General features: G+C 33.9%; 3 protein-coding genes across 3 annotated transcripts; all 3 read right to left on the reverse strand.

Moving 5' to 3' along the window:
* Positions 1 to 357: 357 nt before the first annotated feature.
* Positions 358 to 3539, reverse strand: LOC133859933 (ras-related protein RABB1b). The gene is made up of 6 exons (XM_062295524.1): positions 3321 to 3539; positions 3082 to 3221; positions 2122 to 2204; positions 1230 to 1434; positions 1034 to 1102; positions 358 to 691 (listed from the first exon to the last, which is right to left on the reverse strand). The coding sequence occupies exons 1-6, from the start codon at positions 3364 to 3366 to the stop codon at positions 599 to 601; spliced, it is 636 nt and encodes a 211-aa protein (XP_062151508.1). The 5' UTR covers positions 3367 to 3539; the 3' UTR covers positions 358 to 598.
* A 1726-nt stretch (positions 3540 to 5265) lies between these two features.
* On the reverse strand, positions 5266 to 8856 carry LOC133859932 (proteasome subunit beta type-7-B). Its single transcript, XM_062295523.1, has 9 exons — positions 8718 to 8856; positions 8110 to 8273; positions 7158 to 7299; positions 6912 to 7008; positions 6757 to 6826; positions 6565 to 6669; positions 6093 to 6191; positions 5885 to 5972; positions 5266 to 5532 (listed from the first exon to the last, which is right to left on the reverse strand). Exons 2-9 carry the CDS (start codon positions 8251 to 8253, stop codon positions 5456 to 5458), a joined length of 822 nt encoding a protein of 273 aa, XP_062151507.1. The 5' UTR covers positions 8254 to 8273; positions 8718 to 8856; the 3' UTR covers positions 5266 to 5455.
* A 3451-nt stretch (positions 8857 to 12307) lies between these two features.
* Positions 12308 to 16315, reverse strand: LOC133861314 (cytochrome P450 724B1). Its single transcript, XM_062297064.1, has 9 exons — positions 16023 to 16315; positions 15570 to 15894; positions 15316 to 15468; positions 14996 to 15241; positions 14789 to 14875; positions 14546 to 14624; positions 14331 to 14437; positions 13875 to 13993; positions 12308 to 12813 (listed from the first exon to the last, which is right to left on the reverse strand). The coding sequence occupies exons 1-9, from the start codon at positions 16223 to 16225 to the stop codon at positions 12720 to 12722; spliced, it is 1413 nt and encodes a 470-aa protein (XP_062153048.1). The 5' UTR covers positions 16226 to 16315; the 3' UTR covers positions 12308 to 12719.
* Between the last annotated feature and the right edge of the window lie 1257 nt (positions 16316 to 17572).

A 17572-nucleotide genomic window follows, 5' to 3' on the forward strand; every position in this document is an offset into this window, starting at 1 on the left:
CAAAAAAATTAAAAGTTCGATTCATTAAATTGAAAATTTTTAAGCTTTTGCGGGATAATTGTAAAAAGATGTGTTATTTGTATGGACATTGTATACACTCACATTTAGTGTGAGACCCATACATGTGAATGAGAGTTCTACACCAAATATGAGTACAAAAAAATGTGTACAAATATCGTTTACAAATTGTAAAAGGGACAAGTTAAGGAGGGTTAAATGAAGTTATAAAAAAAAAAAAAATAAACAAAGCGCATCTTGTCTTTTTGTGAGACAAAAATGACGCATTGCAAAATTAAAGCAATCTTTAGTGCGGGAGATATTGAAAATTAAGTGTTAGTTTGAGAAGGATATATATGATTTTCTCAACATAATAAGAAGATAGCATTGACCAATTTTGTAATGGTGCGCTAGAAAAGAGTTGATTTACTAACAGAACCAAATCTGTCCAAAGGAAAAGGACAGTTGAAACCAAATCTATACATCATAATGTTCTCCATAAGTCACGTGACAGTTGCAAGAGCGTGTTTGTAGCAGGAATGAAGAAAAGAAGAAATTAATTGCACAACAAGGTAAAATACAGAAGCAATCTCTGTTTCAATTAGCCGCAACATCCACCTCTCTGAGCAACTGCTCCATCTCTTGCCCCTGATGGACCTTGGGGGCGCCCATACCCAACCTTGATGCCAGATGACTGCAGTTATTGACAAAAGGGTATCAATACAGGATAATATCAAATATGGGGGAGGTTGTAAACTCAAAAATTTTACTGCCCCAACCATCTAATCACATGTTTTGCAATTCTTAAAGTGCCTATACCAACACAAAACCACAAGAGAACAAACTTAAATAGCCTAGTTAATACAAAACCACTCGTTATGCATTCATCGTCTTTTCCATTATTTCTGTCAAGAAGGGGTAGAACTTTAATACTGTTATGTAAAATTAGGGCAAGAAGAAATAGAAGGGATTCAAGATAATGTCCCAACTCCCAATTGCCTAACATTTCCCTCCAGCAGCAGGACATAAGAATTACCTCATTGGATACATCAAATACACCTTCCTGAATATTCTGAAGGATTTTTGCAGCAGTCCTTATGAAAGCCTGAAAGATATGCGCTATATTAGATTAAAGCTATCGAAAAAAGTTGACAGTTTAACTTGTGCTGCTATAAACCGTAGTATAACACCATGAAGTAGAGGCCTTTTTAAAAAAAAATTGGTTACATCACCTCTTCAACATTTTGAGCTGTTCTTGCAGATGCTTCCAAGAATAGAAGTCCATTTTCCTTTGCAAATTGTTCCCCTTCCTCTTTGCTGACAGCCCTCCGATGTGCAAGATCACTCTTGTTCCCTATGAGCATGATTGTCATGTTGGGATTTGCATGCTGCCGAGCATCCTCTAGCCAGCTTGCAAGATGATTAAATGTCTCTCTCCTGGGCAAGAGACCAAATTTATGGTTTTAGTTGAAGGTAATCAAAATTGTCTTGAGAACAGGGGATTGGAGGCAGAACAAATATAACCTCATGGGTTAACCATCAGAACATTGGCATGAGTGATTTCACATATGGGGCATAGGAATAATTAGAAGTCCACCTGAGCATGTACTATATTTTTGGAGAGGGGTTCCTCACCCTCCTGCAAGATGCCTCTCATAACAAAACAACCCTCCCCCCAATGCCGGGGGACAGAAAACCAAAAACTAAAAGGTGGGCTCTGCCACCCATCCCAATAAAGCTTTCCAAAGGAAATATCTAGTTTGAATCCGGCAAAATTGGAACTATTTGGACTTCGGACCAAGAGATTATCTGCTGTAGCAGTTGCTCTAGAAACTCAAAAGGCATAAAACTACAACAACATGGACACCAAATATATCTCCAAGCCATCACCAAACTCCAACAACTTCCAAATAAATACCACATTATTCTATGGCAACCCATTACTATTTTAGACAAATTTCCCAAAGCTTTTCACTGCTCACCAAAGACTCTGCTAACAGCAAGCATGCAGATGCTACAGTGCATTTCCTACTAAGGAAGGATACATGAATATACTTACCAAAAAAGTATATGTAAATCTAAATTTTTTGGCCAAAAATTATACGTCTTTGCTCTCACACACACCTGGTTATGTCATATACCAGAAGTGCTCCAGCTGCTCCTCTGTAGTAAGATCTAGTGATGGACCGGAAAGATTCTTGCCCAGCCTGAAAGAAAAACCACAAGTTCCTTGGCTTATGACTACAATCAGCATGCCGCTAAAGCACAGCAATTAATTAAAATAAATTATGTCCTTGATTAAATATACGAGCTTAAAACTTAACAATCTCATATACAAACTGGTGAGAAAACATTCTACCAAAAGACGACATACAAAAAAAAAAAAAAAAAAAAAAAGACCGGCTAAATTGTCTTAAATGTCCAAAAGGACAGAGCAATCTGGCCCTGATTCCTTTCCTGATTACAACACCTTCAAGGCTAATACATACGGGCCAAGTAACATAATTCTCAAATCAAACCACATAAAGTATCAATAAATTCCAAGATATTGCATTAACCTTAAATCCTTTTCAATCAAATGCTTGTTTAAATGTTTCTTTAACCTCCCTAATTTGGGTTTTTTTTTTTGTTTACTTCCTATGTACTTGGTTGCACTTTTAATGAGGCTGATTTTCTTATAATAAAAAAAAAAATGCTTGTTGAAGATCCAACCAATTGAATCGATTGGGTCCGAAAAATAATGAAAACAACACAATTTTGTGGAAAACACTTTCTTGGTGGTTAAGAAATGCAAAATAGAGACCAAATTAAACTCTAAAAATACCCTTTCCAATCAAATAACCACATGACTCGAACTTAATCGTAACAATTCAACAAAAACCCAAAAAACCCACCTCGCAGCACAACCACCCACTAAGCTTTACTTGCCCCTATGCATGCCAAACCTTGTAAGATTTTCTAATTGCTGCTAAGTTAATTTCTGATAGTATTTTTTTCAACTTAAAAAATAAAATAAAAACTGAAAATTTAACTAAGCCAAAAAAGAAAAAAAAAAAAAAAAAAAAGCTTAAAACAAAGGCTTACGGTGTCCCAAATCTGGAGCTTGATGGGACGGCCGTCGATGGTGACCATGCGAGCGCCGAATTCAACACCAATGGTGAGATCATGCACAGGCTGGAACCTCTTGTCCGTGAATTGCAAGAGCAGGCACGATTTCCCTACGCCTGCACCACACCCAATCACACCCCTTTATCATCCCCCCCCCCCCCAACCAAAAAGAGAAAAACATAAGAGTTAGGTTTTTAAAGGAGAAGACCTCAGACCTGTGTCGCCGATGATGATGTACTTGAAGAGGTAGTCGTAGGACATGGCTGCCTTCTACCGATACTACACGACGTCGCGGCGATGAAGAGCCTCTTCGCTCGGAGTTTTGGTTGACAGCCTGAAGATACTTTCGACTTTCGACCTTCGACAGAAAAGAGAAGGGAACGGAACGGAACGTTAAATGTTTGTGTTTGCAATGTAATTAATAGGAGAGCCCAGGAAGACACGGTGGCGTTTTGGTTACATAGCCGGTAGCCCGACACGCTAAGGTTTGCTTCACCCTTCTGGACAGCGCATATGATTAGGACTCCGCTTACATAGTAATGGCATAAAGTTGGATTTTTGTTATTTTTTACCTGTTAAAAAGTTTATACTTCGTAATTATATTTGAGACGGTTACTATTAGATTTTGATTAACGGTGATATATTTAAAAGCCACGTCATCGGTAAGAGATAAAAGCCTTAATTACTTCGAGCATTACTAATGCTTAGACGGGTGTAGTTTTGTAATTTTAAAATGTAAAATTTAAAAAGTGGTGATTTTAAAAATGCAATTAAGTTTTTGACGAAAACTTGGTTTGGCCTTTAGAATCGTGCGCAATTCAAACAATAAATTTTAAGGAATTCCGATTTGTCAATTGATATTATGCAATTTATTTAAATAAACAGTTTGAATTGAACCACATAAGTGTGAGTAGATCACCTCTTTGAGGTGGTTGGCCTTTGAGATTACTGTTTTACCCTTTGAATGTTGACGATAAAATATTGTTTTGTTATATTATGGTTGTGGATTGCTTGGCGTCGAAGATTTTGGTCTTTTTATCTTTTATGAATCATAAATTGATATAAACTCTCTCCTATTGTAGGTATAATTTATGAAAAGACAAAATTCTCATTTAATTAATAGAATGATTATCATAATAGATATCTTGTTTACTCATTTAATTAAAACAGTATCAAATTTTGAGAAGGATTAGGATTCTCATTTCAAAAAGCAACTCGTATTGTATTTGTGACGATGACCCTTTTTTTTTTTTTTTTTTCTCTCTTTCGGCTTGCTTGCTTGCTTCAGACACAGGCCACGTATCGCTTTTAGGACTCTGAATTCGACGTTCAAGGGAGGTCAATATGTGTCCGTTGATAGGACTTCTTGAAGTTAAGTGACTCCGAAGAATGGTATATTCTTCCTGTTATCTTATTTTTATCTTTATCTTTATTTTTGTTCTATTTTTCTATTCAATGCTGGAAAGGGGGGAATCTTATCTGTATCTTTATCAGCACACTATTGACTATACTACTAGCTTTGGCAGCAAAAATATTTTCACACAATTATATGTTGGAAGCACCCTTATGTATACTACCCCAAAAAAATTACCCATAACTCAAGGCGGGCGGAGAGATTTGACATGATTAGTCAAATGAATCGGTATCGTGACAGTGTGACATATCTATGACTCGACACGACCATGAATCTGAGTTGCCACTCTTAAGAACTAGATCTAGTTTTTCCCTAATTGGCATGGTTATCGTGGTTTTATCAGTGAGCCCTATTACCCTAACTGGTGAAATCATGAATAAAATAATCATGTTGTAAGGTTATCATAGGAATCATCCTGCACCATCTGCCCTAGACCTTCATACTTGAATCTGCCTTAACGTTCTTGATCAACAAAAATCACATCTTCAAGAAAAAGCTAATATCTTTTGGATTTGAATTAGATGCGGTAGTTTTTTCAACGGTCTAGATTTAATTTCTCTCTTTTTCATAGAAAACTTGAAATTAAATCTAAACCGTTAAAAAAACTATAGCACATACTGTAGTTTTTTTACAGCACCTATGCCAAATTCATATCTTTTAACTAGAGATTACTCAAATGTAATTTAAAGTTGCTGTCAAGTATGAACAAAAGGCACAATTTAAGTGACAAGATCCAAGACCAAAACAGTTAAACGCACCCGCATGTGAGTTTGGAAAAAATTGAAATCCAAGATAAGTTTTAATGTCTGGACTCTGGACCTATTGAGATTTTGAAACTGGAAACTGAAAACAATATCATTGATCCACTTAATACAAAGATTATAATGTAAGTTGGAAAAACAACTCAAACCCATATTGCCGACTGCATGATGATTTTCACTCTTCCATTGCATCACCTCCTTCAATCACTTCCACCTTCTCCTTCAATGGAGTAATCTTCGTTAAGAGAACTTCTGTAACAACATTAAACACAACATGACCAAATAATCAAAAGAGTAAGCATCATATTTCTTCAAAAGTGGTAAAAATAACATAAGGGACTAAATATGTAAATCTCAGTCTTCGAATAAATAAAAGAATGCAAATAAAAAATAAAGCTTCCTAGCAAAGAGTTTAAGATGTACCGTCTGAAAAAATGTTACTTAAATGACATTAACAAGTAAAATTATGCTAGTTTAATCGTACAATTTTCAGTTGTCTGATAACCAAGACCAATCAGCCATTAAATAGAGCAAATGATTTCTATGCTAGGAATGTTGCCATGTAATTGTATAATAAATAAAATTTGGGGAGTATGTCACTGACCAATCTTCTTAGGAAAAGTAAAGCCTTTTGGATTGACATAGGTACGTGGATTTGGCGTGAGATGGTTTCTAAGGTACTCCTTGTGCCCCTGTGCCAGCAGTTCATGATTAGGAGAAACTTGCACCAAAATTAAATTATGAATTACTTTTCCCAGAAAAAAAAAAAGAAAAAAAGAAAAAGTGGTGGAAACTTGTAAGGAACAACAAACCTTGGTTATCACACAAACATCAACATTGCTTCCACTTCCCAAATCATTAAATATACCAGAGCATATAGCTTCAACAACAAGATTTATTCCTTCATCCCTCTGTAAGCAAAAAAATAAAAATAAAAAGATTTAAGAGAAAATGTACGCATTTCAGATTCAATCAAGAATGTTGAAGCAGAAAGCAGGTCTTGATAAAACCATGTCTAACTTCTTCTTTGTTGATGAGTAAAACCATGTCTAACTTCGTTAAGTTATTAGTTGTTTGATATACCATATTAACCATCTTGGCCACTGAAATGGGCATTCGACCATCTAAGTACATACATCAAATTTGAAGATGGAAAGGTACTCCTCATTGTAATAGATGATAATGAAATGTAAGATGTACCAAGGTTGTCTATATCTTTATACTACTGCATCGTACTGCTAGTCAACTTGTTACAAACTTTACAAATGCAAAACACTAACTTACAGTCAGGCCTTCTCTGTACTTGGACTCGAACATGGCCATAGCAGCAAGTGAACCAGATCCCATCGTTGCAAATGGCAGTGTGTCAGTTGATCCATGGGGGTATATCTGCAAAATTGGATAGTTGCAATCATAAGTAATCAACCAATTCAAATAAAGTTAATGCCAAATCTAAATGCTTGAAACCATACTCACAGTATGTAGATGAGGTCCAGTAACATCAACTCCACCAAGAACCAAAGCAGCTTGGACATGTCCTTGGTAGCTGGAAAACATATTGGGCAGTTAGAATCAAACAATGATTATTTAGAGATAACTTTGAGAAGTTTTAGAAACAGATGAAACTTAACTTGAAAAGGTGTTTCTTAAGAAGGGTCAGAGCCGTAATAACCCTTGATTCTCGACCAGTATGGTAGCGATGCAGTTGCAGCTGTGAGCTGACCATGTCTAAAGTACACAAACACCAAAGCAGCGCATTAGCCATGGTCATACAAAGATGGTAAAACAATTTTCTATTCTCCATGTTCCAAGCAGCCATGAGGAGTATAAGAACAAGAGTGCAACGTCACCACATTGAACTTCGACCTAACAAATACCTGTTACTGCCTCTGTATCAGCAGCAGTTCCTGCTCCACAGCAATATATGTTTGGTGCCATATAATGAATCTTTTCACAGTTCTTATCACAAACTATGGGTCCTTCAGTGGCTCTTGTATCTGCTCCAAGAATGACGCCATCCTGAACAAATTGTTGAAAAAGAGCAAAATATAAGTATATAAATCCTGGAAAGAGTTTCTACCAGAATACAATAGCTAAAACAAACAAATAACTATACAGTTCGAGCAAACTTGGAACACATGAACATGGATGATGTGTATCTCATAACAAAGTCTTCCAATACTTTTATTTAATTATTTATTTTTCTATTTTACCAGTTCTAACTAATGCCCCGTGATTAAAGAAAAGAAACAAGTACAGTCAACATCCAAATGCTTATAAGAAATGAATGTGTTCAAATGTACCACAATTCTTATATGTCATATACATGCATTTGAATGTGTTCTCAATAGTCTGACAAACAAAAAAAGTCTTCTCAATAGCAAATATTTCAAATTCTAGAACAAGATTATAGTAATTCTACATTTATTGTGAAACACAAATTAGATAATGTAAATTGTGAATGATAAAACATGCAATTAAATCCTTGCAGAAGCAATCCATATCTTTGCATGTGCTTATGATCAGTATATTTGAAAATATAGACTTTATCTACATTATCCACTTCTTATTTAGTTCCTTCATCTACCTGCCAACTCGCCAACCAATTAATATCTATTCATAAACTTTTACTTTGTGAATCTAACATTAATATCATTAGCTTGAAAGTCTGGAAATATTTTCTGTGAATAATATGACTCAATCCCTCCACTCCCCCACCAAAACTCCAAAAAAAAAACTCAATTGACAAGCCATTAACTAATTTCCAGCATCAATATTTCAACATTTAAATAAAAAATAGCTGATCGATTGTACATCAAACTGTCCTACCTGGAAAATTAAACCAACAATTGTAGTTCCCGTCTTCCGAAAAGACGGTGGCTGAACTCCCTTCTTAGCGAGCATATCATTTCTTCTGCAAAGATCGAAACTAAATCCACCCTTGGGAGAAACATCTATACCCGAGTTAGACATGTTAAAACTTTGAAATTAACCTGCACATAGACAGCGAAAGACTTATCACACCCTACACACCATAAAAAACCGATCACTACAACAAAAAAATAAACAAAGAGCAAAGTTTACAGCCCAACTACAAAATATTTGCATTGAGTTCCAACGAGTAAGATTCTGATGCAGCATTTCACCGGTCCAAAATAACTAAAACCCTAAAATCTACCTCAAAATCTCCTAAGCAACCAAATGGGCCATATCAGATTCTGATTTTCAGAAACCCCCCAAATAGGTCATATCCTAGAAGTTTCTTTAAGTTAATAACCTAGAAGAAACAGGATCTGGGTTAACGATTTATAAGTTTAATCTAATCGTAAATCAAACCAAAAGGGCAAAAGTCGCAGTAGAAATCGGAAAAGATCGAAATTTCGGAGCCTAGGCTAACGAAAAACAACAAGGGAGTAGAAGAAGAGGAATCCGCTAACCTGCGGTTGAGATTTCCACGGATACAGAGCAAAAGCTACGCCACTGAATGTATACTGAATAGGAGAAGAGAAGGAATTACAGCTTTTTCGGCTTTGCCTCTCTTTATTTTTTATTTTTTAAAAGGCTCGCCGTGACACGCAAAAAAAAAAAAAAATTAATTAATTGCCCTGATGCTCGATACTTTTATAATTAGGGGATTTGATTCTTACACTACACTATTATAACAACTGCACAACAACCCCTCACATGAGGGTGGGCTCCAGTATATGGGGTCCACCCTCATGTGAGAGGTTGTTGTGCAGTTGTTGTATTGGTGTTATAAATCTAACATTTTTCTATAATTATATCCTTGGAGTTGGAAAAGTTGTAATATCAAAATTTTATATGACTTTTAGTTTTGTAAAATATATAAGTAGAGAGAGGGGGAGATTTATAACCAAAAAAATAAAATTGATTCAGAAATATGGGCAATAGGGCAAGGTTAATTTAGTCCCCAAGAGATAGCTCAATCGATTGAAGACCACCCCTCATGAAGCGGAGGTCACTAGTTCAAATCACTCTTCCTCCTCTTGTATGAACATGTTAAAAACAAAAATTAAGGGTTAGTTGACTTCGTTTTATAGAGAGAAAAAGAGTGTTTATTTTGAATGCTGCTTTGCCAGGGGAGGGAGGCTATACGCCTCCATCCTCAAGGTGGTTTTTACCTCTTAGCCCCTTAGGACTATGGAGTATTTTTTTGTCCTTTTTTGGTGATAACCAGTGGAGGTTAGGTTTTTTCTAGTCATTAGGACTGTGAAGTTTGTTCCCCCCGGTAGCTATGGTGGTGGCTAATCTTCTCATAGTTCTCTCAGGGCAATGGTGGTTTGTGTTTTCTTGTTTTCTTTTTCTTTGCTTTCGTTCAGGCACGAAGACTCTCTTCGAGATGTCAGGTGGTGGAGAGTTGTTCTGGTTCGTGTTGTCAGCGGGTGCATGGCTGAATTTTCATCCACTTTTTATTTTTTGAAGCCAGATCTACACATTTCTGTCGACTTTTGAGAGACACGCGCCCCTCAGTCGTGATCACTGTTGTCCTCTGGTCCTGCCACCGAAAGCTACGGTCGTGTGATTCACCAGTGACCAACGCGTGGTCATCACGTGCTTGAGAGTCTTCTTTTCAGACCGTGCAAGGTGGCGCCCGGGGATTATGGAGTCCGATTTGCTACAGGGTGATTCCGGGGATGGCGCGTGTTCTACACGCGCCGTTTTCCGGAGAAGACAACCCATGCTGCTAGTTTGAGTTGGGTTTTTCTGTTTTGCTATGTTTGTGTATTTACCTTATTTATTCGGTCACAGTCTGTCTGTATATTACTTAAATTTTACTGAAAGATTTTTTGGCTTGTATCTAGATAGGCCATCTTTTTTTTTTAGAGTGTGCGTTATTGTAAAGAGAGACTCAAATGTTGTTTTTATAAAGTTTATGTTCTGCTTAGACAGCTGTTTTTTAAGTCAGATCTTTCTGACTTAGAGTGTAGGGATCATGCTCTTATGCCTTTGGACTTTTCAACAATATATGGTAGCATATATTACATGTTCTTTTAAAAAAAAGGGTTAGTTGACTTCGTGATTTTTAGAGGATAAATGCCCCTATTTAAATAAAATCGTGAGAAATATTCTTGTTTCGAAATGAGTTTGAAAAAAGAAAATTGGCAAACGTGAAAAATATTTTATGTTTTCAAACTACAAGCAATGAGATGCATTTTAAAAAAGGCACAATTTTAAATATTGAACTACAATTTTAATAAACACTGAATTATATTTTTTTAAAAATCATATTTTTATTAAATATATTTTAAAATTACTATTTTTTTTAAACGGTACATTTTGAAGTTGTTAAACCCAATGGTCACTAAATAGCTTTTAGGTTAGCAGTAATTGGAGGGGCCCATAAAAAAGTGGTCTTAGAGGACCTTTCGAGCTTCCACCTAAAAATGAAAAAAACGATATAGTTTTGAAATTATGTTGAGTATTATGGCGATATTGTTTCGTGTACAATTTAAAAAAGAGCAATGTTACATATCTTTATTTTTTTATTTTTTTTATTTTTAAATTTTGGCTTTTAAATGATGTGTCATAATCTCATGTGATCAGAAAAATGTGTATTCATTTTATGAGATTGTGACACATCATTTGAAAACTAAATTTTAAAATTATTTTTTTGAAAAGTCTAGCATTTCTATTTAGAAAATGGATCGTATCAATTTTAAAGTTGATGTATCTAATGCTACATTATCTAAATTTTTTAAAGGAAAATTTTCGTTTACCACCCTTGATATTTCATAATTTTTTTGCAATCATATTCTTAAACTTTAAAAAGTATCAATTTAGTGTATTCATCTTTCAATTTGTTTTCAATTCATCAATCTGTTACAATTTTTCGTTAAATCATATCAAAATTCTCAAAATACTCGTCTTTTGTTTTTTTTTAAAAAAAGCAAAACAAAAATATGAAAAAATTTAAAAGATTCAACGGTATTTTTACAAATTTTGTTAAATCATGATCGACGCCTAAATTTTTACAATTTTTTTTCCTCCTAAAAAAATGAGGGGTATTTTAAAAATTTTAACACATTTTCTTTAGGATTTAACGAAAAATTATAACATATTTGTGAAATTAAAAAAAGAAAAAGAAAAAAAAAAGAAAGGATGGAACGCCTTTTTTAACATCAACAACAAAAGAAGACTAAAAAGGCGCCGTTGCAGCTTCAGATACAACCTGCTTACTTTTGTGATGTCGTTTAAAAAGGCGAAAATGAATCGCCGTAATAACTTTAACAAACGACTTTATGGATTTTCTTATGTATTCAATTAAATTTCTTCCTCCTTTCCCATCCACGAGTTAAGAGCTTTTGTTTTGTCTTTGTTTTTTGTTTTTTTGCTTCATGACTCATCAGGCTTTCGAAAATGAATTAATGAAATATTCAAATGATTTTATTTTTATTTTTATTTTATTATTGTTCACATATTGTATTTTCATGTAAATATGCGGAAAAATGTTATTTAGTAGACTGTTATACGATTGTCATACAACTAAAATGACGTGGTAGTGAAAAATAAACTATCGATTTTTTTTTTTTTTTACAAGCTCTTGTTGATCCAAATGCTAGTTTTTATTACCATGTCATTCTAGTTGTTTAACAGTCGTAAAGCAATCAACTAAATATCATTACTCTTACGAAGGATGGTTCAATCCGATACAATCCAAATAAACGTTAAAATACTAGTGTAGACCAAGTAAATCTATAATATAGATAGAAACACTCTTAGTTGGAGCGATTATGAGAACACTCAATGGGTTAGTATGAGAAATATACAAAGGATTACGTACGGAAAATATTGAAATTGGGTGTGTTTGGTAACCAACACACGATTTCCTTCTCTTATTTTCACTTCTTCCAAAAACAGTCAAATTTTAAACATTATAACTTTTGTTTCACTCTTTATATCATGCACATAAATAATTTTTTTATTACTATTCAAATAAAAAAAATTCACTACAATACAAATATATATATATATATATATATTTTTTTTCATTTTTTCATACAAATTCTTTCTACTTTATATTACATCAATCACTTCTTACTACTACTCAAAAAAAAAAAAAAAAAAAATCAACTAAATAATCTTTACCAAACACACCCAATAGTATTGTAGCTTTTTTTTTTTTTTTTTTTTTTTTTTTTTGGGTGGCTTTTGTTTTTGTTGTTGGAACTACGCGATTTGGTTCTTCAACAAGAAGTGAGTTATTTATCGGCCAAGCATTTTTCTTAGAGAAATACTATATACCACAATTTATATCACTTTACTGATATGATACTACCAATCAATCATTTTTTTTAAATCACATCAGCAACGTGAGATAAAATTATAGTATATAACATTAATCGTCCTCTTATGACTAGATCCAATCATCTCTTGGTCCATGCTGAAAATCCAATGAAGGTTCCATTGAGCCACAATGATCATCCTTGTAGGTTAGTCAACTCCAGTAGCAAGCCTCTCCGGAACAACACATAAGGGTGAGCAAGTGGGCAGTCATCTGCTTTTATTTTCCACCTGTTGCAATAACACATATATAAGATGATACCAAAAACAGTACCAATTAAGTCACACATAAATTGATTCCTAGAGCTAGCTGCTTTAATAATTAATTTAAAGATAAAGTTTTTCTTTAACCCAGTTTATTAAAATAACACGTGTCTAAAATAGATACGATTCTCACATATATTTTTAATAAATTATATAATTTTCACGTACATATAATTTTAAAAGCACATACGGGCATACGGTATTTTTTAGATACAAATCAGTTTAATATATTGGACTGAAAGAAATTATTTCAACTTAATTTAAAGAAAAAAATTATTCTTAATTAATTTAACTCTATTATTGTGCCCTGCTGACTATATATAAGTCGGGCTAATTCCATCTTAACCATGACCTCCTATATATGCACCTCCCAATGCTATGTACTAATGTCTATAATAAAATGCTTGTTGGGAAATTAACATACGGCAAGCTCAATTTACACATACTAGTAAGGATATAAATTAACTATATTAATGTGACAGTGTCATTTAATTATTAAATTTAAATAGTGATTTAAAAGCTAAATTGTGATTTTAAAGGGTAAATTATAATTTTATCAAACATTAATTAATTACATTTTTAAATCACTATTTTAAAATTTTGAAATTACAAATTCAAACAGATCGTTACACAAATTTCTAAATGTTATTCAATAGGTCACTATCTAGCTTAAGTTACCTAGTGCCATCCATAATCTATGTACAGTTGTGCATGAGATATATTAATTAAATTACTATCATATGTTATTTCATGATTAATTATAAATTATCTATGTTTTATAGGTAATTGAGGCTTAATTCGTTTGCTAATGGGGCTTTATCCGAGGCATGATGATGAACTCCAACTCAAGTGGGCTGAAGCCAATTACCCAAATTAGAAAACCTATATATAACTATAAGATGTGGTTAATATGAATTTTATTAATTGAAAAAAAAAATCGAATTTAATTTAAATATTCGAAATTGAGAGTCCTTCGGACGTGTAAATGTTTTGACCACATGCCATGTTTAGGTTAGTGAAATTTTTACCTATAATTAAGGACAAAATGATGAAGGAAGTAAGCAGTCTCTACTTTTGCTAGTTCTGCACCTGGACACAGCCGTGGTCCTCCGCCAAAAGGTGCCACTTTCTTGCTCGTCGCTTCATCCTGCCAATGGGGACAAATATTGAAATTGGAATTTAGGAGGTTAATTAAGATCGAGGAGAATGTCACAAGCAGAGCTGATTTTTACCATAATTAGGTTACCAAAAATGTAAAACATTTTAGTTTAAATTCTTGAATTAAGTACTAATTAATGATCTTGAAATGTTTATTATTTTGTTCAAAGCTTAATTAGTTGTAATTTAATTACCTGACTTTTCTGAAGCTATTCTAATTTTATAAAAATTTGATGAGCCGTCTAATAATAGGCGAAGGTGATCCGATATATGCAATTGAGTTGGCTGGATTAATTGGTTAGAGCTAGGGAAGAATTGATACGTACAAACCATCTCCAAGGATTAAATTCTGAGGGATTTTCATGAAGGGTTGCATCAAAATGTGCTGCACTAATGATGGGAAAAACCTTCCATCCCGAGGGTATGAGAAAGCCTGCAACAGTGTAAATCACGATCTCCATTAAGTAATTAAGAAGGCTAGCTAATATAAGTATATTCTGTAAATTAAACAGCAGTACTAGTTGATGAAAAGAATATTAACCTTTAAATTTAACATCTTGAAGAGCTTTTCTGTGCACAAATTTGACCACATTCCCACATCTCATAGCTTCACATATAACCTATATATATATATATATATATATATATATATATATATATATATATATATATATATATATATATATGGTTAATTAGTTCAATATCTATATATATATATATATATATATATAATCATTCAGAAAAGTACACGTACGTAGATGCTGTGGAAAAATTAATAACGTACATTGTAAGTGAACTCCATTTTCTTGTAATCGTCCCAGTTCAAAGGTTCCCCATCCTCTTTGCTTTTCCTTATCCCTTGGTGTTCCTCCTTTACACATGTTTAATAAAAAAAAACACCCTCTTTAATTAACATAACATATGTTATCATTTTCTGCAGGCACTGATCGATGACACACATAGAGAGATCGAGAGAGAGAGGAATTTTAACCTCTAGTTTTTGTAAAGCATTTGGTGAATGGCCAAGAAAGTAGACAATCAAAGACATAAGCGTTGCGGTTGTCTCGTAGCCCCCTAACATGAGGTCCAGAACAAGGCTCACAATCTCGTCACGGTTTAGTAGGCACCGCTTTGACAAAATGACATCCAAGAAGTCTCCTCCTTTTACTGGCCCGACCTTCCTTTTTTCCCTCTCTTGTATGATTTCTTCAACAGTGGACGTAAGCCTTGCTCTAGCCTAAAAAGAAGCCAATAAAGGAGACAATTAAGGCATAGTTTTAGCACAGAGATAATTAATTATGAATGGTGTACCTTCACAGCGTTGGCATATCCGGTCCCAGGGATATTTATTGGCAAAGACACAAACCCCCTCATGAAGGTTTCGAAGTTCTCTAACATCTTTGAGGCTAGTGGCTCCTCTGGTTTAATGCTCAAGAGCTGCTTCATCATTGTATTGAGTGCAAACTGTGTTCAAACATCACCAAAAAAAAAGAGAGGTTAATTTAAATTAAATCAAAGATGAAATTAAATATTCAAGTACTCTACCATTTTTCTTGTAACTGTACCGCTTTAGCTTCTTTGTAAAACGAAACTTGTTTGCAGTTTCTCCATGAACCTATCATTGAGACCGACAGATTCTCCACAAAATGAAGGAATTCTGGGGATGACTTGGACGTGGAGATGAAGCTGACAGCAAATCCTCTGAACTTCTTGTGAAGGTCTCCGGACACCATAAGCAAATTATACTTCCCAAGAATGTCATGCATGGCCTTGGGGTAACTGACCTGGAATAGCTTCTCCTCGTTCTGAAGAACAAACATGTTGAACTCATGATCGCAGGAAACTATGGTTGGTGAACCAAGTAGATGGGATTTGAATATCCTCCCATACCTGAATCCAAAGTACTCATGAATATCCCCATTAATTATATAATTAGAAACATACATATTGAAGAGCTGAGGGAGAAAGCGAAATCAAAAGTGAAGGAACTAACTTGAAGGTAGATTAAATTAAATTACCTAGAGCAATGTTCTTGCAGAAAGCTCCCCATGCAGTTTGATTTATGGGGTTTGAGGAACCCAATAGTCTCTCCGAAAAGGAACCATCCCATGTTCCCAGGAGGTAAGTTTGGAGGCACTCGTTTCGCAGAGAAGGGAAGGAGAAGAAAAGCCAAACAGAGTCCTAACCAGAGAGCTAATAAAATAGGCAAAAACACAACCATTGTGCCGTGCCAGCTGCAGCTAGCTGATATATCTCTTGCTGAAGAAATTCACGTGCTTGTCTTGTTTGTTGTCTCTCTAACCTTTGGTAAATTTAAATGGGCGCGCAGACCTTATCGGCCACTCTTTTTTTTTTTTTTAATTAATTAATTAATTTTTTTATTACTAATTGAACGGTGAGAAAAGGGCTACACGGGGTGTCTTTTCCACTATTGATTCGGACGGAAAAGTGGATGAAAAACTTAATGAAAATGCTTAGAAACATAAGTGAGAAGCTGCTCATAACTTACCTAAAGCATGTATTCTAAAAGAGAAATGATCCCTACACTCATTTCTCACAATAATCCCATAACAAGCTGATGTGGTTAGTAATATTTTATTATTTTTTTTGTTTTCTTTTGTTTTCTTTTTGTAAAAAAGTAACAAAATATTACCAGCCACGTCAGCTTGTTGTGGGGCTATTGTGAGAAATAAGTGTAGGGATCATTTCTCATTCTAAAATTAGCACCACCGGAAACTTTCAGCATAGTAACATTCACCTAAAATGACAAATGGTTTGTTAATGCTTTCTAGGATAATTCGAGTGTTTGGTGAGTATTTTGTATTTTAGTTAGTTTGTTAATATATATATATATATTATATATATTTTCTGTTTTTTGAAAGAGAAAACAAAAAGGAGAAGAAAAATTAGTTTTAACAAAGCATGTTTTGTTTGTTAATTAATGTTTTATGGAGTTACTTTTTTTTTTTTGAAAAAATAATATGGTGTGGCATAAATGTAAAAATAGTTTTGAGTGTTATGTATTTTAAGTTGGTTGTTAATCCTTTTGTTTTGAAAACAGAAAATAAAAGTAAAAAAGATAATGGTTTAACGGACAAAGCCTTTTTAACCCTTTTTTTTTTTTATTTTTTTTTTATTTTTTTATCTTAATTTGGTAAAATTTCTTGGCCTTCCTAGTTGGAATAATGTAGTATCAAAAACAAATTCCTCGACCGGCCTAATGTTTGGTTGAGGAACAATTTAAGTGCTCGGAATTTACCAATACGTTAACATAGTATAATCTTGTGCTTTACGTTAACATAGTATATATATATATATATAAAATGAACCTCTAATGATTGGATATTTTTGAGTTTGGATGTGCATGCCCTAATTTATTAACTTCAAATTATGTATGGTATTAATGTTGTTTAAAGTATATATGGAATTAAATAGCAAAAGTCCATAAAGGTGCAATCATCATCATCATATAGTCTCCCCTCAAAATATTAAATAGAAGAGAAGAATATAACAATTGGCAGAAGGAGGCTCACCTAACCCTCCCTCGACCAAAAAGCCTTAACAATTT

Source organism: Alnus glutinosa, chromosome 2 (assembly GCF_958979055.1).
Source record: "Alnus glutinosa chromosome 2, dhAlnGlut1.1, whole genome shotgun sequence".
NCBI lineage: Eukaryota > Viridiplantae > Streptophyta > Magnoliopsida > Fagales > Betulaceae > Alnus > Alnus glutinosa.

Bases quoted from the DNA above. Each gene is read 5' to 3' on its own strand.
- LOC133859932 (XM_062295523.1), bottom strand. From the start codon at position 8,253: ATGTCTAACTCGGGTATAGATGTTTCTCCCAAGGGTGGATTTAGTTTC. The intron at 6,670-6,756 runs GTGAGTATGGTT...CCAATTTTGCAG, and splicing joins CTGGACCTCATCTACATACT to ATATACCCCCATGGATCAAC. The intron at 6,192-6,564 runs GTAAGTTAGTGT...TTTTGCTTACAG, and splicing joins AGTACAGAGAAGGCCTGACT to AGGGATGAAGGAATAAATCT.
- LOC133859933 (XM_062295524.1), bottom strand. From the start codon at position 3,366: ATGTCCTACGACTACCTCTTCAAGTACATCATCATCGGCGACACAG. The intron at 3,222-3,320 runs GTCTGAGGTCTT...GGTGTGGTGCAG, and splicing joins CATCATCATCGGCGACACAG to GCGTAGGGAAATCGTGCCTG. The intron at 1,103-1,229 runs GTGATGTAACCA...CATATCTTTCAG, and splicing joins CAGCTCAAAATGTTGAAGAG to GCTTTCATAAGGACTGCTGC.
- LOC133861314 (XM_062297064.1), bottom strand. From the start codon at position 16,225: ATGGTTGTGTTTTTGCCTATTTTATTAGCTCTCTGGTTAGGACTCTGT. The intron at 15,895-16,022 runs GTAATTTAATTT...CTTTGGATTCAG, and splicing joins CTGCAAGAACATTGCTCTAG to GTATGGGAGGATATTCAAAT. The intron at 15,469-15,569 runs GTACAGTTACAA...GTTTGAACACAG, and splicing joins TTTACAAAGAAGCTAAAGCG to TTTGCACTCAATACAATGAT.